General features: G+C 49.1%; 1 protein-coding gene across 1 annotated transcript in view; it reads left to right on the top strand.

The window, feature by feature from the left end:
- LOC144694785 (uncharacterized) overlaps nucleotides 1–13,779 on the top strand; it is a 99,324-nt gene that overhangs the window by 36,774 nt on the left and 48,771 nt on the right. Inside the window, exons 11-12 of the mRNA XM_078565374.1 lie at nucleotides 872–970; nucleotides 5,341–5,387. Coding sequence (XP_078421500.1) covers nucleotides 872–970; nucleotides 5,341–5,387 — 146 coding nt within the window. The remainder of the gene's footprint in view (nucleotides 1–871; nucleotides 971–5,340; nucleotides 5,388–13,779) is intronic.

Genomic DNA, 13,779 nt, shown 5'->3' with positions numbered 1-13,779 from the left:
GGTGAAGGGGGAATCGGAATGAAGATGTTCCAATTGGCTCATAGGAGGCTTCCCACTGGAAACAAACCCAACCTCTACTCTGCAGCACTCACTGAACACCCAGTTCCACCTTGTGCCGTTGTACCTGACTCTTGCTCTCTGCCCACTGTGTGCAGTTTATCACAAAGAGCGAGCTCGGTGGTTGGGGAGGGAGGTCTCATAGCGAGTTGAGCTGGTGGGAGGTAGGAGTGGAGCAGATCGAGGCTGCTTACGCTGTACCTGTGGCAGGAATATCTCCCTGAGACAGAAAGAGGGACAGAGATATGGAGAGAGAGAGAAAGAGCTGAAGACAAATGGAGACAGAGACAGTTACAGACAGAGATGCAGGTGGAGAGAATAAAATAACTCACATGAAAAAGATAGAGAATCAGAAAGATGGAGAGACTGGGTGAGAGTGAGAGAGGGAGGAGAGGGAGATGGTGCGAGGGAGAGAGACAGGGATAGATAGAGATAGATGGAAAGAGGTAGAGAGAGAGAGACGCAGTGAGAAAATTGGCGTGAGAGACAGAGATGAAGACAGGTAAATAGAGAGGGGGAGGCAGAGAGAGATGGTGGGATGGGGGTGCAGAGACAGAGGGAGAACCAGTCCCATACAAAATCTCATCTACTCAAAGAGCAGTGGGGTTGCCAAGAGATGGGGCTGTGAATGCACTGGCACCCGGAGGTGAGGAGCAACAATAAGAACAGGTACATCACTGCTCAGTGTCTGAGTGTGTCTCCAGCCTTGTCCCTGTGTCACTATCATGACCCAGTGCTGCTGAAGGCTAGTGTTATTCAGCGTGGAGCATTCTTAATGATATCTCTCCTTCTGGTCTCCTGTTTTTTGGTGCAGATCTCACTCGAGAAAGAGCTGAACCTGTTGGAAGCTGAGTTAGATTCCGATCTGCAGAACCTCAAGCTGCGGCTGGCAGAGAGAGACAGGACACATCAGGTACTGATTTCCCTGCTGACAGTCACCATGACTGCAGACAGCTTTGCACTTAATCCTGAACACAAACTTAGCTCATCCACTTACTGCTTCCAACACGCTCCTGGCTGACCGCTTGTCTTCCACCTTCCCGATGCTTCATCTCCTCTGAAACTCTGCTGTCTATATCGTAACTCATACCAAGTCCTCTTCACACTTAGGGGGCAGGAGTGGCATTGTTGCTGGACTAATAATCCAGGGACTCAGGGTAATGCTCTGGGGACCCGGGTTCAAATCCCAGGAGATGGTGGAATTTGAATTCAATAAAAATCTGGAATTAAAAGTCTTTTTTTTTATTATTCAAGGGATGTGGGCATCACTGGCTAGCCCAGCATTTATTTCCCATCCCTAATTGCTCCTGTTCAGAGGGCAGTTAAGAGCCAACCACATTGCTGTGGGTTTAGAGTCACATGTAGGCCAGACCAGGTAAGGACAGCAGATTTCCTTCCCTAAAGTGAACCAGGTGATTTTTTACAACAATGGTTTCAAGGTCATTATTAGACTTTTAATTCCAGATTTTTATTGAATTCAAATTCCATCATCTGCTGTGGCGGAATTCGAACTTTGGATTATTAGTCTAATGACAATACCATGATACCATCACCTCCCTCTAAACTGTTTCCATCAAACACTCTCAGGACAGGTACAGCACGGGGTTAGATACAGAGTAAGGCTCCCTCTACACTGTCCCCATCAAACACTCCCAGGACAGGTACAGCATGGGGTTAGATACAGAGTAAAGCTCCCCTGACACTGTCCGCATCAAACACTCCCAGGACAGGTACAGCACAGGGTTAGATACAGAGTAAAGCACCCTCTACACTGTCCCCATCAAACACTCCCAGGACAGGTACAGCACAGGGTTAGATACAGAGTAAAGCTCCCTCTACACCATCCCCATCAAACACTCCCAGGACAGGTACAGCATGGGGTTAGATACAGAGTAAAGCTCCCTCTACACTGTCCCCATCAAACACTCCCAGGACAGGTACAGCACGGGGTTAGATACAGAGTAAAGCTCCCACTACACTGTCCCCATCAAACACTCCCAGGACAGGTACAGCACGGGGTTAGGTACAGAGTAAAGCTCCCCTGACACTGTCCGCATCAAACACTCCCAGGACAGGTACAGCACGAGGTTAGATACAGAGTAAAGCTCCCTCTACACTGTCCCCATCAAACACTCCCAGGACAGGTACAGCACGGGGTGAGATACAGAGTAAAGCTCACTCTGCACTGTCCCCATCAAACACTCCCAGGACAGGTACAGCACGGGGTTAGATACAGAGTAAAGCTCACTCTGCACTGTCCCCATCAAACACTCCCAGGACAGGTACAGCACGGGGTGAGATGCAGAGTAAAGCTCACTCTGCACTGTCCCCATCAAACACTCCCAGGACAGGTACAGCACGGGGTTAGATACAGAGAAAAGCTCCCTCTACACTGTCCCCATCAAACACTCCCAGGACAGGTACAGCACGGGGTTAGATATAGAGTAAAGCTCCCTCTACACCATCCCCATCAAACACTCCCAGGACAGGTACAGCACGGGGTTAGATATAGAGTAAAGCTCCCTCTACACCATCCCCATCAAACACTCCCAGGACAGGTACAGCACGGGGTTAGAAACAGAGTAAATCTCCCTCTACACTGTCCCCATCAAACACTCCCAGGACAGGTACAGCACAGGGTTAGATACAGAGTAAAGCTCCCTCTACACTGTCCCCATCAAACACTCCCAGGACAGGTACAGCGCGGGGTTAGATACAGAGTAAAGCTCCCTCTACACTGTCCCCATCAAACACTCCCAGGACAGGTACAGCACGGGGTTAGATACAGAGTAAAGCTCCCTCTACACCGTCCCCATCAAACACTCCCAGGGCAGGTACAGCACGGGGTTAGATACAGAGTGAAGCTCCCTCTACACCGTCCCCATCAAACACTCCCAGGGCAGGTACAGCACGGGGTTAGATACAGAGTAAAGCTCCCTCTACACTGTCCCCATCAAACACTCCCAGGACAGGTACAGCAGGGGGTTAGATACAGAGTAAAGCTCCCTCTACACTGTCCCCATCAAACACTCCCAAGACAGGTACAGCACGGGGTTAGATACAGAGTAAAGCTCCCTCTACACTGTCCCCATCAAACACTCCCAGGACAGGTACAGCACGGGGTTAGATACAGAGTAAAGCTCCCTCTACACCGTCCCCATCAAACACTCCCAGGACAGGTACAGCACGGGGTTAGATACAGAGTAAAGCTCCCTCTACACTGTCCCCATCAAACACTCCCAGGACAGGTACAGCGTGGGGTTAGATACAGAGTAAAGCTCCCTCTACACTGTCCCCATCAAACACTCCCAGGACAGGTACAGCACGGGGTTAGATACAGAGTAAATCTCCCTCTACACCGTCCCCATCAAACACTCCCAGGACAGGTACAGCACGGGGTTAGATACAGAGTAAAGCTCCCTCTACACTGTCCCCATCAAACACTCCCAGGACAGGTACAGCGTGGGGTTAGATACAGAGTAAAGCTCCCTCTACACTGTCCCCATCAAACACTCCCAGGACAGGTACAGCACGGGGTTAGATACAGAGTAAAGCTCCCTCTACACTGTCCCCATCAAACACTCCCAGGACAGGTACAGCACGGGGTTAGATACAGAGTAAAGCTCCCTCTACACTGTCCCCATCAAACACTCCCAGGACAGGTACAGCGTGGGGTTAGATACAGAGTAAAGCTCCCTCTACACTGTCCCCATCAAACACTCCCAGGACAGGTACAGCACGGGGTTAGATACAGAGTAAAGCTCCCTCTACACTGTCCCCATCAAACACTCCCAGGGCAGGTACAGCACAGGTTAGATACAGAGTAAAGCTCCCTCTACACTGTCCCCATCAAACACTCCCAGGACAGGTACAGCACGGGGTTAGATACAGAGTAAAGCTCCCTCTACACTGTCCCCATCAAACACTCCCAGGGCAGGTACAGCACGGGGTTAGATACAGAGTAAAGCTCCCTCTACACTGTCCCCATCAAACACTCCCAGGACAGGTACAGCACGGGGTTAGATACAGAGTAAAGCTCCCTCTACACTGTCCCCATCAAACACTCCCAGGACAGGTACAGCACGGGGTTAGATACAGAGTGAAGCTCCCTCTACACTGTCCCCATCAAACACTCCCAGGACAGGTACAGCACGGGGTTAGATACAGAGTAAAGCTCCCTCTACACTGTCCCCATCAAACACTCCCAGGACAGGTACAGCACGGGGTTAGATACAGAGTAAAGCTCCCTCTACACTGTCCCCATCAAACACTCCCAGGACAGGTACAGCACGGGGTGAGATACAGAGTAAAGCTCCCTCTACACTGTTCCCATCAAACACTCCCAGGACAGGTACAGCACGGGGTTAGATACAGAGTAAAGCTCCCTCTACACTGCCCCCATCAAACACTCCCAGGACAGGTACAGCACGGGGTTAGATACAGAGTAAAGCTCCCTCTACACTGTCCCCATCAAACACTCCCAGGACAGGTACAGCACGGGGTTAGATACAGAGTAAAGCTCCCTCTACACCGTCCCCATCAAACACTCCCAGGACAGGTACAGCACAGGGTTAGATACAGAGTAAAGCTCCCTCTACACCGTCCCCATCAAACACTCCCAGGACAGGTACAGCACGGGGTTAGATACAGAGTAAAGCTCCCTCTACACCGTCCCCATCAAACACTCCCAGGACAGGTACAGCACAGGGTTAGATACAGAGTAAAGCTCCCTCTACACTGTCCCCATCAAACACTCCCAGGGCAGGTACAGCACAGGTTAGATACAGAGTAAAGCTCCCTCTACACTGTCCCCATCAAACACTCCCAGGACAGGTACAGCACGGGGTTAGATACAGAGTAAAGCTCCCTCTACACTGTCCACATCAAACACTCCCAGGGCAGGTACAGCACGGGGTTAGATACAGAGTAAAGCTCCCTCTACACCGTCCCCATCAAACACTCCCAGGACAGGTACAGCACAGGGTTAGATACAGAGTAAAGCTCCCTCTACACTGTTCCCATCAAACACTCCCGGGCACAGCACAGGCAAGGCAGGGCCTGAGGACAGTGCCTCCATGACATGTTGACAGCTTTTTAACCAGGAATCCTGATGGTTGGAAGATGAGACGATATCAGGTGGAGTTTAGGACCCAGTGTTGACTTGCTGACTAAGTGTTACTAACTGACAGCTTCCAAGAATTCCCCATTCCGATCATTCCATCCTGTCTCCTCCTGGGTTCCGGACTCAGATCTTTCAACACTTCTCTGTCTGCTCTTTTTCAGGAAAGATCGGGAAGCTGGCAGCTGGGAGGGCAGCCTGTGAGAGTCAGGTGAGTGGGAAGCAGGGGAATGTGGAGGAGGAGAGGGACGGAAGGGGTATGAATGCAGGTCAGGCTTCATCTGGGATCATTCAGCACTTGACGACATTACGGGTGGAATTCTCCCAGCCACTGCCTCACTACAAGATGTCTCTGTGAGTTTGCAGCACTCCCAGTCTCATTTGTGCATCAAGAAATCAACCAAGAAATTCTGTGATGCAGTTTACCTCCCATTGGGTCACTGCCTGTCGATTGGGCTGGGATTCGAACCCAGGCGCTGAAGACTGTTACAGTGAGGGGTGTGGGGTATATCAGAGTGTTACAGTGAGGGGTGTGGGGTATATCAGAGTGTTACAGTGAGGGGTGTGGGGTATATCAGTGTGTTACAGTGAGGGGTGTGGGGTATATCAGAGTGTTACAGTGAGGGGTGTGGGATATATCAGAGTGTTACAGTGAGGGGTGTGGGGTATATCAGAGTGTTACAGTGAGGGGAATGGGATATATCAGAGTGTTACAGTGAGGGGTGTGGGATATATCAGAGTGTTACAGTGAGGGGTGTGGGGTATATCAGAGTGTTACAGTGAGGGGAATGGGATATATCAGAGTGTTACAGTGAGGGGTGTGGGGTATATCAGAGTGTTACAGTGAGGGGTGTGCGATATATCAGAGTGTTACAGTGAGGGGTGTGGGACATATCAGAGTGTTACAGTGAGGGGTGTGGCATATATCAGAGTGTTACAGTGAGGGGTGTGGGGTATATCAGAGTGTTACAGTGAGGGGTGTGGGGTATATCAGAGTGTTTCAGTGAGGGGTGTGGGGTATATCAGAGAGTTACAGTGAGGGGTGTGGCATATATCAGAGTGTTACAGTGAGGGGTGTGGGGTATATCAGAGTGTTACAGTGAGGGGTGTGGGATATATCAGAGTGTTACAGTGAGGGGTGTGGGACATATCAGAGTGTTACAGTGAGGGGTGTGGCATATATCAGAGTGTTACAGTGAGGGGTGTGGGGTATATCAGAGTGTTAGAGTGAGGGGTGTGGGGTATATCAGAGTGTTACAGTGAGGGGTGTGGGGTATATCAGAGTGTTACAGTGAGGGGTGTGGGATATATCAGAGTGTTACAGTGAGGGGTGTGGGATATATCAGTGTGTTACAGTGAGGGGTGTGGGATATATCAGAGTGTTACAGTGAGGGGTGTGGGGTATATCAGAGTGTTACAGTGAGGGGAATGGGATATATCAGAGTGTTACAGTGAGGGGTATATCAGAGTGTAACAGTGAGGGGTGTGGGATATATCAGAGTGTTACAGTGAGGGGTGTGGGATATATCAGAGTGTTACAGTGAGGGGTGTGGGGTATATCAGAGTGTAACAGTGAGGGGTGTGGGATATATCAGAGTGTTACAGTGAGGGGTGTGGGATATATCAGAGTGTTACAGTGAGGGGTGTGGGACATATCAGAGTGTTACAGTGAGGGGTGTGGGATATATCAGAGTGTTACAGTGAGGGGTGTGGGGTATATCAGAGTGTTACAGTGAGGGGTGTAGGGATATATCAGAGTGTTACAGTGAGGGGAATGGGATATATCATAGTGTTACAGTGAGGGGTGTGGGGTATATCAGAGTGTTACAGTGAGGGGAATGGGATATATCAGAGTGTTACAGTGAGGGGTATATCAGAGTGTAACAGTGAGGGGTGTGGGATATATCACAGTGTTACAGTGAGGGGTGTGGGATATATCAGAGTGTTACAGTGAGGGGTGTGGGATATATCAGAGTGTTACAGTGAGGGGTGTGGGGTATATCAGAGTGTAACAGTGAGGGGTGTGGGATATATCAGAGTGTTACAGTGAGGGGTGTCGGATATATCAGAGTGTTACAGTGAGGGGTGTGGGATATATCAGAGTGTTACAGTGAGGGGTGTGGGATATATCAGGGTGTTACAGTGAGGGGTGTGGGATATATCAGAGTGTTACAGTGAGGGGTGTGGGATATATCAGAGTGTTACAGTGAGGGGTGTGGGATATATCAGAGTGTTACAGTGAGGGATGTGGGATATATCAGAGTGTTACAGTGAGGGGTGTGGGATATATCAGAGTGTTACAGTGAGGGGTGTGGGATATATCAGGGTGTTACAGTGAGGGGTGTGGGGTTATCAGAGCGTTACATTGAGGGGTGTGGGATACATCAGTGTTAAAGTGAGGGGTGTGGGGTATATCAGAGTGTTTCAGTGAGGGGTGTGGGGTATATCAGAGTGTTTCAGTGAGGGGTGTGGGGTATATCAGAGTGTTACAGTGAGGGGTGTGGGATATATCAGAGTGTTACAGTGAGAGGTGTGGGGTATATCAGAGTGTTTCAGTGAGGGGTGTGGGGTATATCAGAGTGTTTCAGTGAGGGGTGTGGGGCATATCAGAGTGTTTCAGTGAGGGGTGTGGGGTATATCAGAGTGTTACAGTGAGGGGTGTGGGATATATCAGAGTGTTACAGTCAGGGGTGTGGGGTATATCAGTCTGTTACAGATGGGGTGTGGGGTATATCAGAGTGTTACAGTGAGGGGTGTGGGGTATATCGGAGTGTTTCAGTGAGGGGTGTGGGGTATATCAGAGTGTTTCAGTGAGGGGTGTGGGGTATATCAGTGTTACAGTGAGGGGTGTGGGGTATATCAGAGTGTTACAGTGAGGGGTGTGGGGTACATCAGAGTGTTACATTGAGGGGTGTGGGGTATATCAGAGTGTTACAGTGAGGGGTGTGGGGTACATCAGTGTTACAGTGAGGGGTGTGGGGTATATCAGGGTGTTACACGGAGGGGCGTGGGGTATATCAGAGTGTTTCACTCAGGGGTGTGGGGTATATCAGTGTTTCACTGAGAGGTGTGGGGTGTATCAGGGTGTTACACTGAGGGGTGTGGGGTATATCAGAGTGTTACAGTGAGGGGTGTGGGGCATATCAGAATGTTACAGTGTGGGATGTGCGGTATATAAAGGTGTTACAGTGAGGGGCGTCGGGTATACCAGAGTGTTACAGTGAGGGGTGTGGGGTATATCAGTGTGTAACAGTGAGGGGTGTGGGATATATCAGAGTGTTACAGTGAGGGGTGTGGGACATATCAGAGTGTTACAGTGAGGGGTGTGGGATTTATCAGAGTGTTACAGTGAGGGGTGTGGGGTATATCAGAGTGTTACAGTGAGGGGTGTGGGGCATATCAGAATGTTACAGTGTGGGATGTGCGGTATATAAAGGTGTTACAGTGAGGGGCGTCGGGTATATCAGAGTGTTACAGTGAGGGGTGTGGGACATATCAGAGTGTTACAGTGAGGGGTGTGGGATTTATCAGAGTGTTACAGTGAGGGGTGTGGGGTATATCAGAGTGTTACAGTGAGGGGACTGGGATATATCAGAGTGTTACAGTGAGGAGAATGGGATATATCAGAGTGTTACAGTGAGGGGTGTGGGGTATATCAGAGTGTAACAGTGAGGGGTGTGGGGTATATCAGAGTGTTACAGTGAGGGGTGTGTGATATATCAGGGTGTTACAGTGAGGGGTGTGGGGTTATCAGAGCGTTACATTGAGGGGTGTGGGATACATCAGTGCTAAAGTGAGGGGTGTGGGGTATATCAGAGTGTTTCAGTGAGGGGTGTGGGGTATATCAGAGTGTTTCAGTGAGGGGTGTGGGATATATCAGATGGTTTCAGTGAGGGGTGTGGGGTATATCAGAGTGTTACAGTGAGGGGTGTGGGATATATCAGAGTGTTACAGTGAGAGGTGTGGGGTATATCAGAGTGTTTCAGTGAGGGGTGTGGGGTATATCAGAGTGTTTCAGTGAGGGGTGTGGGGTATATCAGAGTGTTTCAGTGAGGGGTGTGGGGTATATCAGAGTGTTACAGTGAGGGGTGTGGGATATATCAGAGTGTTACAGTCAGGGGTGTGGGGTATATCAGTCTGTTACAGATGGGGTGTGGGGTATATCAGAGTGTTACAGTGAGGGGTGTGGGGTATATCAGAGTGTTTCAGTGAGGGGTGTGGGGTATATCAGAGTGTTTCAGTGAGGGGTGTGGGGTATATCAGTGTTACAGTGAGGGGTGTGGGGTATATCAGAGTGTTACAGTGAGGGGTGTGGGGTACATCAGAGTGTTACATTGAGGGGTGTGGGGTATATCAGAGTGTTACAGTGAGGGGTGTGGGGTACATCAGTGTTACAGTGAGGGGTGTGGGGTATATCAGGGTGTTACACGGAGGGGCGTGGGGTATATCAGAGTGTTTCACTCAGGGGTGTGGGGTATATCAGTGTTTCACTGAGAGGTGTGGGGTGTATCAGGGTGTTACACTGAGGGGTGTGGGGTATATCAGAGTGTTACAGTGAGGGGTGTGGCTATATCAGAGTGTTACAGTGAGGGGTGTGGGGCATATCAGAATGTTACAGTGTGGGATGTGCGGTATATAAAGGTGTTACAGTGAGGGGTGTCGGGTATATCAGAGTGTTACATTGAGGGGTTGGGAATATATCAGAGTGTTACAATGAGGTGTGTGGGATTTATCAGAGTGTTTCACTGAGGAGTGTAGGGTATATCAGAGTGCTACAGTGAGGGGTGTGGGGTATATCCGAGTGTTACAGTGAGGGGTGTGGGGTATATCCGAGTGTTACAGTGAGGCGTGTCGGATTTATCAGAGTGTTTCACTGAGGAGTGTAGGGTATATCAGAGTGTTACAGTGAGGGGTGTGGGATATATCAGAGTGTTACAGTGAGGGGTGTGGGGTATATCAGAGTGTTACAGTGAGGGGTGTGGGGTATATCAGAGTGTTACAGGGAGGGGTGTGGCTATATCAGAGTGTTACAGTAAGGGATGTGGGGTATATCAGAGTGTTTTAGTGAGGAGTGTGGGTATATCAGAGTGTTACAGTGAGGGGTATGGGGTATATCAGAGTGTTACAGTGAGGGGTGTGTGATATATCAGAGTGCTGCAATGAGGGGTGTGGGGTATATCAGAGTGTTACAGTGAGGGGTGTGTGATATATCCGAGTGTTACAGTGAGGGGTGTGTGATATATCAGAGTGTTACAGTGAGGGGTGTGGGGTATATCGGTGTGTTACAGTGAGGGGTGTGGGGTATATCAGAGCGAAACAGTGAGGGGTGTGGGGTATATCAGAGTGTTACAGTGAGGGGGGTCGGGTATGTCAGAGTGTTACACTGAAGTTTGTGAGCTATATCAGAGTGTTACAGTGAGGGGCGTGGGATGTATCTAACGGTTACAATGAGGGATGTGGCGTATATCAGAGTGTTTCACTGAGGGGTGTGGGATATATCAGAGTGTTAGAGTGAGGGGTGTGGGGCATATCAGAGTGTTACAGTGAGGTGTGTGGGATATATCAGAGTATTACAGTGAGGGGTGTGGGATATATCCGAGTGTTACAGTGAGGGATGTGGGATATATCCGAGTGTTACAGTGAGGGATGTGGGATATATCAGAGTGTTACAGTGAGGTGTGTGGGATATATCAGAGTATTCCAGTGAGGGGTGTGGGATATATCCAAGTGTTACAGTGAGGGATGTGGGATATATCAGAGTGTTACAGTGAGGTGTGTGGGATATATCAGAGTATTACAGTGAGGGGTGTGGGATATATCAGAGTGTTACAGTGAGGGGTGTGGGATATTTCAGAGTGTTACTGTAAGGGGTGTGGGATTTATTAGAGTGTTTCACTGAGGGGTGTAGGGTGTATCAGAGTGTTACAGTGAGTGGTGTGGGGTATATCAGAGCGTTACAGTGAGTGGTGTGGGATACATCAGTGTTAAAGTAAGTGGTGTGGGATATATCGGAATGTTACAGTGAGGGGTGTGGTGTATATCAGAGTGTTACAGTGAGGGGTGTGGGGTATATCAGAGTGTTTCACTGAGGGGTGTGGGGTATATCAGGGTGTTGCAGTGAGGGGTGTGGGGTATATCAGAGTGTTACAGAGAGGGCTATGGGATATATCAGAATGTTACAGTGAGGGATGTGGGATACATCAGTGTTATAGTGAGGGATGTGAGATATATCAGAGTGTTACAGTGAGGGATGTGGGATATATCAGACTGTTACAGTGAAGGGTGTGGGGTATATCAGAGTGTTACAGTGAGGGCTGTGGGATATATCAGAGTGTTAGAGTGAGCGGTGTGGGGTATATCAGAGTGTTACAGTGAGCGGTGTGCGATTTATCAGAGTATTTCACTGAGGGGTGTGGGGTATATCAGAGTGTTACAGTGAGGGGTGTGGGGTATATCAGAGTGTTACAGTGAGGGGTGTGGGGTATATCAGAGTGTTTCAATGAGGGGTGTGGGGTATAACCGCGTGTTTCAGTGAGGGATGTGGGGTATATCAGAGTGTTACAGTGAGGGGTGTGGGATATATCAGAGTGTTACACTGAGGGGTGTAGGGTTTATCAGAGTGTTACAGTGAGGAGTGTGGTGTATATCAGAGTGTTACAGTGAGGGGTGTGGGTTATATCAGATTATTACAGTGAGGGTTGTGGGGTATATCAGAGTGTTACAGTGAGGGTTGTGGGGTATTTCAGAGTGTTACAGTGAGCGGTGTGGGATATATCAGAGTGTTACAGTGAGGGGTGTGGTGTATATCAGAGTGTTACAGTGAGGGGTGTGGGATATATCAGAGTGTTACAGTGAGGGGTCACGGGTATATCAGAGTGTTACAGTGAGGGGTGTGGGATATATCAGACTGTTACAGTGAGGGTTCTGGGGTATATCTGAGTGTTACAGTGAGGGGTGTTGGGTATTTCAGAGTGTTACAGTGAGGGGTGTGGGGTATATCAGTGTGTTACAGTGAGGGGTGTGGGGTATATCAGAGTGCTACTGTGAGGGGTGTGGTGTATATCAGTGTGTTACAGTGAGGGGTGTGGGTATATCCGAGTGTTACAGTGAGGGGTATGGGATATATCAGAGTGTTACAGTGAGGGGTGCAGTGTTTATCAGAGTGTTACAGTGAGGGCTGTAGGATTTATCAGAGTGTTAGAATGAGGGGTGTGGGATATATCGGAGTGTTACAGTGAGGGGTGTTGGGTATATCAATGTGTTACATTGAGGGGTGTGGGGTATATCAGAGTGTTCCAGTGAGGAGTGTGGGATATATCAGAGTGTTACAGTGAGGGGTGTGGGATATATCAGAGTGTTATAGTGAGGGGTGTGGGATATATCTGGGTGTTACAGTGAGGGGTGTCGGGTGTATCAGAGTGTTACAGTGAGGGGTGTGGGATATATCAGAGTGTTACAGTGAGGGGTGTGGGATATATCTGGGTATTACAGTGAGGGGTGTGGGGTGTATCAGAGTGTTACAGTGAGGGGTGTGGGATATATCAGAGTGTTACAGTGAGGGGTGTGGGATATATCAGAGTGTTACAGTGAGGGGTGTGGGATATATCAGAGTGTTACAGTGAGGGGTGTGGGATATATCAGAGTGTTATAGTGAGGGGTGTGGGATATATCTGGTTGTCACAGTGAGGGTTGTGGAGTGTATCAGAGTGTTATAGTGAGGGGTGTGGGGTATATCAGTGTGTTACAGTGAGGGGTGTGGGGTATATCAGAGTGTTCCAGTGAGGAGTGCGGGATATATCAGAGTGTTATAGTGAGGGGTGTGGGATATATCAGAGTGTTACAGTGAGGGGTGTGGGATATATCAGAGTGTTACAGTGAGCGGTGTGGGGTGTATCAGAATGTTACAGTGAGGGGTGTGGTGTATATCAGAGTATTACAGTGAGGGTTGTCGGGTATATCAGAGTGTTACATTGAGGGTTGTGGGATATATCAGAGTGTTACAGTGAGGGGTGTGGGATATATCAGAGCGTTACAGTGAGGGGTGTGGGTTATATCAGAGTATTACAGTGAGCGATGTGGGATATATCAGAGTGTTACAGTGAGGGGTGTGGGATATATCAGAGTGTTACAGTGATGGGTGTGGGGTATATCAGATTGTTACAGTGAGGGATGTGGGATATCTCAATGTTACAGTGAGGGGTGTGGGGCTTATCAGAGTGTTACAGTGAGGTGTGTGGGATATATCAGAGTATTACAGTGAGGGGTGAGGTAAATATCAGAGTATTACAGTGAGGGGTGTGGGATATATCAGAGTATTACAGTGAGGGGTGTGGGGTATATCAGAGTGTTACAGTGACGGGGTGTGGGATATATCCAAGTGTTACAGTGAGGGGTGTGGGATATATCAGAGTGTTACAGTGAGGGGTGTGTCGTATATCAGAGTGTTTAGGTGAGGAGAGTCGGGAATATCAGAGTGTTTCACTGAGGGGTGTGGGGTATATCCGGTTGTTACAGTGAGTGGTGTGAGATACATCAGTGTTAAAGTGAGGGGTGTGGGGTATATCGATATGTTACAGTGAGGGGTGTGGTGTATATTAGAGTGT

The sequence above is a fragment of the Cetorhinus maximus genome, chromosome 20 (genome assembly GCF_964194155.1).
Source record: "Cetorhinus maximus chromosome 20, sCetMax3.hap1.1, whole genome shotgun sequence".
Classification (NCBI taxonomy): domain Eukaryota; kingdom Metazoa; phylum Chordata; class Chondrichthyes; order Lamniformes; family Cetorhinidae; genus Cetorhinus; species Cetorhinus maximus.
The sequence above is the reverse complement of the archived record's forward strand: the minus strand, read 5'-3'. Positions and strand labels throughout refer to the sequence as shown.